Consider the following 13078-nt stretch of genomic DNA (forward strand, 5'->3'; position numbering starts at 1 on the left):
CCCCCAGCACGGGCCCCAGCAGGGGGCCCACCAGCACACCTTCTACATCGGACACCCGCAGCGTAAGAACGGCCCCGCACCCTTCTGAGGATCAGTCTATCAGTCTATCAGTCTGAATATCAGTCTATCAGTCTGAATATCAGTCTGAATATCAGTCTATCTGTCTGAATATCAGTCTATCAGTCTGAATATCAGTCTGAATATCAGTCTATCTGTCTGAATATCAGTCTATCAGTCTGAATATCAGTCTGAATATCAGTCTGAATATCAGTCTATCTGTCTGAATATCAGTCTATCAGTCTGAATATCAGTCCATCAGTCTATCAGTCTGAATATCAGTCTATCAGTCTATCAGTCTGAATATCAGTCTATCAGTCTGAATATCAGTCTATCAGTCTGAATATCAGTCTATCAGTCTATCTGTCTGAATATCAGTCTATCAGTCTGAATATCAGTCTATCAGTCTATCAGTCTGAATATCAGTCCATCAGTCTATCAGTCTGAATATCAGTCTATCAGTCTATCAGTCTGAATATCAGTCTGAATATCAGTCTATCTGTCTGAATATCAGTCCATCAGTCTATCAGTCTGAATATCAGTCTATCAGTCTGAATATCAGTCCATCAGTCTATCAGTCTGAATATCAGTCTATCAGTCTATCAGTCTGAATATCAGTCTATCAGTCTGAATATCAGTCTATCAGTCTATCTGTCTGAATATCAGTCTATCAGTCTGAATATCATTCTATCTGTCTGAATATCAGTCTTAATATCAGTCTTAATATCAGTCCATCCAGAAGCGTCATGCCTATAGAACTGCCCCCTCAGATTTTTTTTAAACATTTTTTACATTTCTGTTATTGTTTGTTTACCATTAGGCCTACATTTACTACAACGCGGAGCTATGATTACTTTCTCTACTGAGCTGAATGTATTATTTTATTTATGTCATAGACCACCTCGAAATGCCACAATAACCTCTTTCAAAAAGCCAAACACCCTCTTTCCCAGTGGATTTGGTTTATTCCAAATTAACACTGGACCTTGAAGCCCCCCCCCCCCCCCCCCCCTCGCCTCGTCTCAGATAAACATGTTTTCATGGTCTGCTTGCATACATTTAGATTAAGGTTGTCCTTAACTGATGAACAGGTCCTCCAAATATAAGGCTATTCAGTATATCAGATTCAATATACTTCATACTTCAGTATACAGTATATCAGTCGGACCAATGCCAAGTGATTAAAAAAAAAGTAGATTTGTTTTCCCTTACTTTTTTTTTTTGAAAGTCCTTGAAAGAACGCTACCAGTAAGTTTAATTTCACACCACTTGAGTGGTAACTGGTAGTGTGCTGTGTCCTGATTTTAAACTGCAAAAATGCACAAAAAAAACACAAATTTCGTACTGCGCACGCTACTATCTCGTGCCCCCTCGGTTTTTTGGGTTGCATGACGCCCCTGAGTACATCAGTCTGAATATCAGTCTGAATATTAATCTGAACCGTGTTGCTGCTGTTGTCAAGATAAATACAAAATGTAGGCCAAAAAAATCAGAAGGTGGTCCCAGTTTATTGTGGATGAAAGTGTGGCGTATCTAAATGAGTAAATAAACGAGTCACTAGTGTGTTCTCTTCTGACTTATTTGGTGTCTCTGTCCCCCAGCGATGCCCGTGCAGCACCCCTCCCCCTTCCACCCTCAAGGAAACTGAGCCCCCCCCCCCCCCCCACCACCCCCTCCCACCCCAGAACTGACCGCCTGGAACTGCCTCAACGTCTTCCCCCCGCCTCCCGGGAACCACGCCCCGCCCGGAAGAGAGGAGGCGCGGCTCCGCAGGGCGGGTGAGCGGGAGGAGGACACGCCCCCCCCAGCCGTCTCCTGCAGCGCCCCTCTCCTCCTCACCCCCCCCCACCCCCCTTCAGCTGGGGGGGAGGGGCCAGAGGAGCGGGTCCAATCACAGCCCTCTGTGTGGAGGAGGCCACGCCCCCGGGGGCTCGGCGCCGCGGCGGACGGAGCAGAAACACTATCTGGAAACAGTCTGGCCTCACAAGACGCCTCCTCTACGCTTCAGAACCAAGGAGGAGGTGCCCAGGAGCAGGGCCCGCAGACACTCACACCAGGAGAGGCCGTTTTTAGCAAAACATTTGAGCCCTTTTTTAATGGTTGTCCCCTAGAGAACCCAGCCCCTCCCCTTTCTTCTCTCATAGGGAAAGATGAATAATAAAGAATAAAGAAAAATACAAAAAAAACTATTAAAACAACAATGACCAAAAAATAAAGTTTTAAACTAAACTACAGAAACTTCGTTTGTGTAATGTCTTAGTGTTTTTACTGAAAGCTGTGCTGAGTCTTGTTTGACCCTCGACCTGCTGTCACCTGGTACGGCTGAACCGCAGTCAACCTTCGCTTTCAAGATGACTTTTATTTATCGCATGTAATGTACGGTTAAGTCACAGGGAAATGTTATTGCTGGCTTAAAAGATTAAAATTTACAGTTTACAAACATTAAAAATTTACAAATTAACACAAATTACACAAGTACCTTTCTATATAACATAAAAATTTAGGATGGAATAGATAAGGGTCTGGATGGATTATGTATGTGCCTATATATATGGAAATGAAAAAACAAATAACCTGGGGGCGCATGGGTGAGTTATGGACATGAGAGGGTTGACTGACTCTAATCAGTCAGATCTGCTGTGGTCTCTGGCCAACAGTACTAACTAACGACGCCAACAGACCATCAGAGCTGGAGTCTGTTCCAACAAGAACCCACTCTTGGACCCTACCCTAGTGACCCCTACCCTAGTGACCCCTACCCTAGTGACCCGTACCCTAGTGACCCGTACCCTAGTGACCCCTACCCTAGTGACCCCTACCCTAGTGACCCCTACCCTAGTGACCCCTACCCTAGTGACCCGTAGAGTATTTATTTATTCTGGAGTGTCAGAGTGGTTTGAAGGATCATTCTGCTACAGATGTCTCAGTGCTGTGTTGGCAGGAGATATCCAAGCAGATGGTTCCCAGGGTCCCAATCTACTCATCAGCACCATCAGGTGGACAAGTCAGGGTACTACAACATTAAATTGAATTTCTAATAACTACACCCCCCCCCCTGGTTTGTAGATGCAGCCGAGCGCTGTAGTTCTTTAGATCATTGTTGATGTTAAACTATATGAGCAGACGTCCTAAAGCTTTAAACAAGCACACACATCCCTCAGAAGATGTCACTTTTTACATTTAGATTTTATTTTGCGTGTCGTGGAAGACCTAAAATCAAGGGTACTCATTTGAGACAAGTTGCAGGTTCATTTTGAGTAGGTCCTGAAACGGCATTTGTTCAATCAAAATGTCAGTTTAGTTAGACTAGGCCTGTATTACAGTCTTGTAAACATTTTTCCATTTTGCTATCAGTAACACTGCAACAGAGGATTATATCATATTTCACAGCTTGTCATTTTGTGGCATTTTCAATTGGTAAACATTGGGAGCATTAAAATAAAACTAGTCTGAGCGTTTGCGTTGTGTAAATGTCCCGGTCCTGTCACACTCTCACCAGCCTCATATTCCCCTGTCCCACCAGCCTCATATTCCCCCTGCCCCATCACACCAGCCTCATATTCCCCCTGCCCCATCACACTCACCAGCCTCATATTCCCCCTGCCCCATCACACTCACCAGCCTCATATTCCCCCTGCCCCATCACACTCACCAGCCTCATATTCCCCCTGCCCCACCAGCCTCATATTCCCCCTGCCCCACCAGCCTCATATTCCCCCTGCCCCACCAGCCTCATATTCCCCCTGCCCCATCACACTCACCAGCCTCATATTCCCCCTGCCCCACCAGCCTCATATTCCCCCTGCCCCACCAGCCTCATATTCCCCGTCCCATCACACTCACCAGCCTCATATTCCCCCTGCCCCACCAGCCTCATATTCCCCCTGCCCCAGCACACTCACACCAGCCTCATATTCCCCCTGCCCCGTAGCCCCCCACACATTAGTCAAGTTGTCATCTGGTCACTAGAGGGCGCCTCAGATCAGCGTCAGTCCCGGTGCGCTGGTCCGTCCTGTCCTCCAGGCCAGCCGGACGCGGCGGGCGGCGGTCCAGATCGACGTGGCGTTGACAGGCGGCCCGGACAGCTCTAAGCTGACAGGGCGGGGCCGTGGGGGCGGGCGGGGACGAGGAGGAGGAGGAGGAGGAGGGCGAGCGCTGGGCCAGCTGTCGTCAGTGTGACAGGGCGTAGAGCTGGTTGGCGCTGCGCTCCAGTCGGTCCCGGTACTCCAGCTGGCTGTAGTTGCCCCGGGGGACCCCTGCTGTGCCGTACAGGAGACCCCAGCAGCAGCAGGCGATCACCGCCGTGCTGTCACTGTCACCTGGGGGGGGAGAAGAGAGAGACTGGTTCAGTCCTCAGAGAGAGAAGAGAGACTGGTTCAGTCCTCAGAGAGAGAAGAGAGACTGGTTCAGTCCTCAGAGAGAGAAGAGAGACTGGTTCAGTCCTCAGAGAGAGAAGAGAGACTGGTTCAGTCCTCAGAGAGAGAAGAGAGAGACTGGTTCAGTCCTCAGAGAGAGAAGAGAGACTGGTTCAGTCCTCAGAGAGAGAAGAGAGACTGGTTCAGTCCTCAGAGAGAGAAGAGAGACTGGTTCAGTCCTCAGAGAGAGAAGAGAGAGACTGGTTCAGTCCTCAGAGAGAGAAGAGAGACTGGTTCAGTCCTCAGAGAGAGAAGAGAGACTGGTTCAGTCCTCAGAGAGAGAAGAGAGAGACTGGTTCAGTCCTCAGAGAGAGAAGAGAGACTGGTTCAGTCCTCAGAGAGAGAAGAGAGACTGGTTCAGTCCTCAGAGAGAGAAGAGAGACTGGTTCAGTCCTCAGAGAGAGAAGAGAGACTGGTTCAGTCCTCAGAGAGAGAAGAGAGAGACTGGTTCAGTCCTCAGAGAGAGAAGAGAGAGACTGGTTCAATCCTCATGTAGCCCTTTTCCACCAAGAGGGAACCGGTTCGCGAACCTAATTTTGAACGGTTCCGCGCATTTCGACCAAAAATAAATGAGTTGGGGAACCCCAAAGTTGGTTCTGAAGTGGCACCAAAAATAGTAGTTTTTTCAGCGTGAACCGTGACGATATCGAGGGCGCGGTCTATAGATTTGCTGTAAACACATGTTACTCCATGATAAGAGTGGTAATCGAGCGCTTCAGCTGTGTAAATGTGCGCTGGGAATAAGGCTCTCAAGTGTGAAGGATCTCATTCTCTCTATGCTAAATGCAACTATCTGAATAACCAGCCATCCAACTGACTTATACAAATTATATCATTGACAATCCCTAAAACAATAGTGTGATGATGACCTACTACAATTATAATGAAGTAGACTACGCAAGCCACTTTTGTGACACACCACCTAAACAACTTTGCACATGCCCTATCTCCAAGCTAATGACACAACGGTTCAGCTCAACACTGGTCGAAACGCGGGACCGTTCCCTAGATAGAACCAAGGTTCCAAGAATTCTGAACCGAACCGGTTCACGAACCAGAGTTACTTTGGTGGAAAAGGGCTAAGAGAGAAGTGAGAGACTGGTTCAATCCTTAGAGAGAGAAGTGAGAGACTGGTTCAATCCTCAGAGAGAGAAGAGAGAGACTGGTTCACTCCTCCCTTTTCAGCGTTGGCCGATCTAACAGCATCGGACGGGTGTAAGCTCCATGGCCGAGACACAGCTGACTGTCATGTTGCTTAGACCCGTCCACACCAGCCTCAGATCTCTGAACACGGGAGGCGCTGAGGCAGAGGTGTGCTCTCTCAAGACAGAGGTCTCCAAACGCCTTTCACTGTGGGTTAGGATCAGGTGGGAGGCGTGGGGTCAAGGTTAGGATTAGGTGGGAGGCGTGGGGTCAAGGTTAGGATTAGGTGGGAGGCGTGGGGTCAAGGTTAGGGTCAAACACTGATCTCACCGTTTCTCGTTTCTAACTGTATAGAACGCTACTTCTGTCTGATTGGTTCTGTGCGAGGTGGGCGTTCCAGACCGCTAGCATTCTAAACAAGATGAACGGATTTGAGATTTAAGCCCCGCCCCTCGGCGCTGACCTCCGTGGAAGCCGGCCCTGCTCATCAGCTCCTCCCAGTCTGGCCCCGCCCCCAGCAGGGCGTCCAGGGCGATCATCGGAGCGTCGTGGCCGCTGCGCCCCGCCCAGCCAGACAGACTGAAGCTCCGATAGGCCACGTCTCTCTCCGCCGGCCCGTAAGAGGCAGGCCACACCACAGGCCCCGCCCCCTCCGAGATGCCCCTCAGATCCAGGTACCTTCAGAGAGAGAGAGACGCATGGATGAGCAGTGTTTCCCCTTGGATCTTTTTCAGTGGGGGTGGTAGGCCTCCCGAAACTACTAGTGTTGTCGGAGCGGGCGTGTCACGGAATTCATGGTGTCAACATTGTTAGACGTGCACAGTAAGGTGTTTATCGGTTACTACCATTTCTCTACACAAAGGAAATGAGTGCACATAGCTTAGGTAAATAGTTATTAACAATGTTAACATTTATTTACAAAAAATAACATTTCCTGCAGAACATGTGTGAATGCTGAACAGCTGGAAAAAAATTGCGAAAGCATTGCTGAAAATGCATAGCGAAAAATGGGAACTGACCCATTTAGTCCACAACACATAATGTTAGCCTACAATGTATGCCTTACATAGTTACTAACATCAGGAGACAGACTAAACTGTGGTTTCATTACTTATGTAGCTAGCTACGGCAACAGAAAATATTTTCATTTCATCATTTCTCACTGTCCGAAAATGTCCGCTAGCCGCGATGCTAATTTTCGCTATGTTAAACTCCATTAACTTATGCTAAAAATGTTAGCGATCTAAAAGTCTGCTATTTTTGGACATTTGGGTGTTTCAGGAGGGGTGGGGGGAAATGGTGAGGGAAACCCTGTGATGAGGGTTCATACTAATACATTCTGTATGTGACCCGATTTCAACGCGTCTGCATTGTGTGTTCATGCCGAGGGGTGGATTTGAACCCGTCTCACGCCCGACAGACCCGCTCCAACCAGCTACGCCATCAAACATTTTGCTAATTGGTGACGCAGCTGGTGTGACTTTATTCAACAGGGTTACATGTACAAAATCGTTTGAAATTAAATATGACCAATGTCTTTGAGGAGAAAAAACCTCAACCAATTTCTTCACCTAGGAAAGAGGTTTATAAATCGTGATTTCAACTGATATGGAACTTAACGCAACATGGCAGTTCAACCATCTATCAACCATGCCGGTTCCCATTATCTCCAGACGGTCTCACTTCCGACGGTCTTACCAGTCCCACTTCTCAGAGAAGTAGCCCCAGTCCCTCTCCGTCTGCTCCACGGCGAAGCCCTGCGACCGAACCAAGCTCCTGGCGATCGGACAGGCCTCGCTGACCAGGCCCCGACCCCAGGTGCTGATTGGCCGGCGCTGGACAGCGTAGGAGGCGAAGAGCGCCGACGCCACGGCTCCCAGGAAGCCAGTCGGGTGAGGGTGGGTCATCCTCCCCGTCTCCACGGCAACGGCAACCAGGGAGGGCAGCTGCTCAGGGTTTGGGTACCTTTGGTGTCGTGTCAGGTCAGGTGAGGTCAGGAGGTCATGTGGTGTCAGGTTAGGTGAGGTCAGGTGAGGTCAGGACGTCATGTGGTGTCAGGTTAGGTGAGGTCATGTGGTGTCAGGTCAGGTGAGGTCAGGAGGTCATGTGTCAGGTGAGGTCAGGAGGTCATGTGGTGTCAGGTTAGGTGAGGTCATGTGGTGTCAGGTCAGGTGAGGTCAGGAGGTCATGTGGTGTCAGGTGAGGTTAGGTGAGGTCATGGTGTCAGGTTAGGTGAGGTCGTGGTGTCAGGTTAGGTGAGGTCAGGAGGTCATGTGGTGTCAGGTTAGGTGAGGTCAGGAGGTCATGTCGTGTCAGGTCAGGTGAGGTCAGGAGGTCATGTGGTGTCAGGTTAGGTGAGGTCAGGAGGTCATGTGGTGTTAGGTGAGGTCAGGAGGTCATATGGTGTCAGGTTAGGTGAGGTCAGGTCAGGTGAGGTCAGGAGGTCATGTGGTGTCAGGTTAGGTGAGGTCAGGAGGTCATATGGTGTCAGGTCAGGTGAGGTCAGGAGGTCATGTGGTGTCAGGTCAGGTGAGGTCAGGAGGTCATGTGGTGTCAGGTTAGGTGAGGTCAGGAGGTCATATGGTGTCAGGTTAGGTGAGGTCAGGAGGTCGTGTCAGGTCAGGTGAGGTCAGGAGGTCATGTGGTGTCAGGTCAGGTGAGATGAGGTCAGGAGGTCATGTGGTGTCATGTCAGGTGAGATGAGGTCAGGAGGTCATGTGGTGTCATGTCAGGTGAGATGAGGTCATGTAGTGGAACCTGTCAGAATATCTACTACTCAAGGAGGTCTACACTCATAACCATCTGCTCAGAATCAAGGACTTTTCAGAGCATGGTGTTGAACCGGTCAGCCTGGTCTTACCTCAGTCCGATGCACATGGACCTCATGGCCGCCCCGCAGCCTGTCCCCTCCGGGTTGTAAGGAACTCTGTAGCCCCCCGCGGCCCCTGGCTTCAGCTGGGACACACCTGGGGGCCACGGGGAAGCTCACATGAGGTCTGGGGAACCTGAGCTCGGTCTACAGATCAATAGTAACCACCCTTAGTGAATGTAGGGATGCACCAATATGAACATTTAGTGCCGATACCGATAACAGATATTAACATTGCTGTCATGGCCGATAACCTATATTTACCAATGTCGATATGATCTGTATAAAAACAAATTTCTATGATGAACAAATGTTATACTGAAAAACACATGGAAACACTGTCTCTATCTCCAAAACATTTGGAAAAGCAGATAAATCAGATTTACCACATTGTTTCCTCTCAACAACAACACACAACAGCAGCTAGACACAAATAATTATCTGCTGTTCACATCGGCCATGTTTTGCACATCAGACCGATATCGATATAGTAAAAAATGACTAACATCGGCCGATACAGATATGATTGCTGATATATCGTGCATCCTTATGCCGGGCTCAGACTACAGGATTTTTGGGCCGATTTATCCCCGATTCATCCCTCCCGACAATCGGAGGAGAAATCTGGTCTGGAACGTTGGTCAGGGCCGATGATCGGCCCAGATGATCTTGTAATGTGAGGGGTTTACAGATCCAATCTTATACCTCCCGATCGGCTCGCAGACCCATCGGGGCGGCCCCGATAATATCAAACGTTTGATATTTAAGATTATTACGTCCCGACTTTACAAGTGAGACGGCGAGACCAGTGGTTCGTTGCTCCCTCGGGCACGATAAGATCCTGTAGTGTGTGATGAGCCGTTATTTTCAAATCTTGCTGTGTGTACTTGTTTGAGATGCGCAAGAAGAATATCTGTTAAGATTCTCATTATGTGCGTGATGTAACCCGATTTCTAAATTGGTTAGGATTGTAAATATCCTGTAGTGTGAGCCCGGCATTAGTGAATGTATCTGACCCAAGATGCTGGACGGCCCCGGCTTCCTCCCCTCCATGTCCTTCATGGCCTCCACGTAGCGAGCCGCCACCTCCTGCAGAAGCTCCTCCCCTTCCTTCCCTGAGAGAGAGAGAGAGCGCGACCGAAGCGGCTTTTAACTTCCTCTCACCACACCCAGGCTGAGCATGACATGCAGCTTCAGAAGGAGGTCAGAGCAGCTGAGGAGCCTCACCGGTGACCAACGCCTCCGCCGTCGCCAGGTGCAGGACAGTGTCATCACTGACTGGCCAATCAGGTAGCTTCGCTGTGATGTTCTTCAGTCCTCCAAGCTCCTTCAGCTCCTAGGAGAGTTATGATGAGCAGTAGTGACCACTTCCTGTCTGTGTGGTGTGATGGATGTGCAGTAGTGACCACTTCCTGTCTGTGTGTGGCGTGATCGGGTGTGATGTTTGAGAGCCACTCCTGTTTGTCTCCGTGAGGACTCGAGCAGAGAAGACTAAGTCCTCCTAAGCCATGCCTTAATATGGGCATTACCCTGCTAGTTGGCGTGCATAAATATGAATAATTAGAAAAATAAATCACCACAGGCGCACTCATTATACATTCACTCACACCCATGTGATGGAATAGATTAGATGGTTCTGTCAGGAGTGGTTAAGGCGCTCTGCGACCTGGGGTTTAAGATCTACATACACTCCTCAGGGTACAACCAACTGCGTCAATCTATCATGATTAATTAACTGTGTTTGCAGCGCCCTCCACTTCAAGCAGGCAGGCGTAGACAATTTATTCTGTGTTATTCCAGCGCACCTGGTGTATATCTGGTCCTGACTGGTTGTACTCCCACTGCTGGTTCCTGTAGCCGAGGGCATCGCCAACCCCGCTCAGCAACATGGCGGCCCTGTAGTCCTGGAGAGAGGCGGGGCTGGCGGACGGACAGAGATCACATGAGTGACAATCATGGATGTATTGGTGAGAATCTATATAATGTTGCATATATGCGCGTAAACTCCCGGGTGAGAACAGACGGATTCAGATCACCCAGGCCCTCTAGGTGCTATACTGAACCGGTACGTTCAGTCTTGCGTTGGACTGTAACGGGCCACCAAAATGCTGGAAGGATGGTTTTAATAAGTTAAAGCTTATTGTTGACAGTGAAACCGCCTGAGGTTTTGCAAACATATCACATTAGGCACCCTGGTTGTTGAACATTTGCCTGAAGCAACACTGAAACGCCTGACTGAAAAACGATTTGTTTTCACATCGTATTATCATATTATTTTATCATGATTTCGCAAGACAGTCATCAATGTTCGAGGAAATTAGTTTAAAGGATGGTTATTCTCGCAATCATATCTAGCCTATAGCCTAGCCTACTGACCGGTCCATTGCGAGTCACCCGATGTTGTGCTTTGCAAGCGGACAGGCACTGAAGTTGACACCGCGGATCCAAGACCTAAAGTTGACCGCAACTCGAAATCACCGAAGCTCCGGGGATCCCACCATCAAGAATGTGATGATCAGGAAGTAGGCTAGGCTATGCTATGTATGCGAGATAACTGCGCCGCGGTGTCCTGTCCTGTGCGGGTGTTGAGAGTGGTGTCCTGTCCTGTCCTGTCCTGTCCTGTCCGGGTGTTGAGAGTGGTGTCCTGTCCTGTCCGGGTGTTGAGAGTGGTGTCCTGTCCTGTCCGGGTGTTGAGAGCCGTGTCCTGTCCTGTCCTGTCCTGTCCGGGTGTTGAGAGTGGAGCAGCGAATCCAAATTTAGACAAGTTCTATTTCTGCACAGAGGCGTGTCACTATAAACATGCTGAGTATGGCAATAACTGTCAAACCCTGTCAAGTATTAGTTATTCTCAAAGTTCGTTTTGAAGTAGTTTATCATTTAGGCCTATACACTTGTTAGTGGTGAAAGTAGGCTATTGCATAAAACCAGGCCAGGTCCAGCCCGGCTTATGTGCGTGGCTGGCTTGTTTCTGTTCAGGACTGGTAGGACGGAAGCTAGTCATGCTCTGAAATAGCTGTGAATTGAAATTACATGAAATAATGTCTGATAAATTAAGGTCTTGTCGCCTGGACACATCAGTTCCAATGCTTCCAATGCTAATCCAGCACAATAAGAGTGGGATAGCCAGTTAGCTCATGAGTACCTGCTGTTTTGTAGGCCTACTTCCCTTTAGGTGGTGAAGTAAGTAGACCAAGACACAGTGTCTTATCTGGATATCTACTTGATTGAGTATCAGGTAGCAATGTTGTTTGTAAATAGTTAAGTGTAAATAGGCCTGCTTTTATTATATATATATAATTACATTATATTGATATGAACATATGAAAGTACAGTTAAGTAGGCTATTCGCCCTTAGAAGTCAATTGTAATTAAAATGGTTCTTAGCTAAGTAAGCTAAGTGTAGGCAGACTTGAAAGGCCAATTGTAATAATATCATGAATGAACAATAAACAGTACTGAACAGAATAGGTAATACTCAAGTCTTGACTGAAACTTTTCCTAAATGCTTTATTAAACATACAGACATGCACATTAAAAGTAGCCATAAGTTGTTATTTTGCATGTGCTCTCAGGACATGTTGTGGTTGTGACCATCTTTGTAAAGAAGAGAGGCATGTAATGCACATGTAAATGTGCATAGAATTAAAAAAACAAACAAAAACAAAAAAAACAGGTATATACATATAGACAGTGTTGTTTTGAATCTTCAGGATTGGTTTGCAGTGTTGACAGGTCTTCATTGTCCTAGGAATCAAGACACCACAAATGGGGTAAAAAGTGAGAAGACATTTTGCCAACTGAGTAGTTCTGCACACAAGCAGGACTTGTGTGTTCGTATGCTGGGTAGTATCTACAGCAACCCCAAAAACCCAGGGGGCACGAGATAGCTACATTTGTGTTTTTTTGTGCATTTTTGCAGTTTAAAATCAGGACACAGCACACTACCAGTTGCCACTCAAGTGGTGTGAAATTAAACTTACCGGTAGCGTTCTTTCAAGGACTTTCTAAATAAAAGTAAGGGAAAACAAATCTACTTTTTTTTTACTCACTTGGCATTGGTCTGAATGATATAGTGTATACTGAAGTATGAAGTATATTGAATCTGATATACTGAATAGCCTAATATTTGGAGGACCTGTTCATCAGTTAAGGACAACCTTAATCTAAATGTATGCAAGCAGACCATGAAAACATGTTTATCTGAGACGAGGCGAGGGGGGGGGGGGGGGGGGCTTCAAGGTCCAGTGTTAATTTGGAATAAACCAAATCCACTGGGAAAGAGGGTGTTTGGCTTTTTGAAAGAGGTTATGGTGATTTTTCATGGTGGTCTATGACATAATTAAAATAATACATTCAGCTCAGTAGAGAAAATAATCATAGCTCCGCATTGTAAAATGTAGGCCTAATGGTAAACAAACAATAACAGAAATGCAAAAAAAAAAAAAAAAAAAATCTGAGGGGGCACGTGCCCTCAAGTTCTATAGGCATGATGACGCCTCTGTCTACACGTGTGTGTTAGGTTGTGTGTGTGTGTGTGTGAATAATATAATCATAAAAGGTGGGGTCCATGGCATATGAAACGTGGAATGTGTGT

At 47.6% G+C, this 13078-nt stretch overlaps 2 protein-coding genes across 3 annotated transcripts in view; one reads left to right on the forward strand and one right to left on the reverse strand.

Annotated features, from left to right (window-relative positions):
- atxn2l (ataxin 2-like) overlaps positions 1–2218 on the forward strand; it is a 39919-nt gene extending 37701 nt beyond the window's left edge. For both annotated transcript variants that reach the window (XM_084455907.1, XM_084455908.1), the window contains exons 22-23: positions 1–62; positions 1659–2218. The exon at positions 1–62 is cut by the window's left edge and continues 113 nt beyond it. In XM_084455907.1, the coding sequence (XP_084312033.1) occupies positions 1–62; positions 1659–1705 (109 nt within the window). In that variant the 3' untranslated portion in view covers positions 1706–2218. The remainder of the gene's footprint in view (positions 63–1658) is intronic.
- A 1792-nt stretch (positions 2219–4010) lies between these two features.
- adprh (ADP-ribosylarginine hydrolase) lies at positions 4011–11238 on the reverse strand. The gene is made up of 8 exons (XM_084456709.1): positions 10861–11238; positions 10290–10404; positions 9712–9820; positions 9501–9599; positions 8476–8581; positions 7314–7580; positions 6079–6293; positions 4011–4376 (listed from the first exon to the last, which is right to left on the reverse strand). Exons 1-8 carry the CDS (start codon positions 10866–10868, stop codon positions 4228–4230), a joined length of 1068 nt encoding a protein of 355 aa, XP_084312835.1. The 5' UTR covers positions 10869–11238; the 3' UTR covers positions 4011–4227.
- Between the last annotated feature and the right edge of the window lie 1840 nt (positions 11239–13078).

The sequence above is a fragment of the Borostomias antarcticus genome, assembly GCF_949987555.1.
Source record: "Borostomias antarcticus genome assembly, chromosome: 22".
NCBI classification, from domain to species: Eukaryota; Metazoa; Chordata; class Actinopteri; order Stomiiformes; family Stomiidae; genus Borostomias; species Borostomias antarcticus.

Coding starts and splice junctions, on each gene's coding strand:
- adprh (XM_084456709.1), bottom strand. Junction 9,600..9,711: donor GGCGGAGGCGTTGGTCACCG/GTGAGGCTCCTC, acceptor TCTCTCTCTCAG/GGAAGGAAGGGGAGGAGCTT. Junction 7,581..8,475: donor TCCATGTGCATCGGACTGAG/GTAAGACCAGGC, acceptor ACGACACCAAAG/GTACCCAAACCCTGAGCAGC.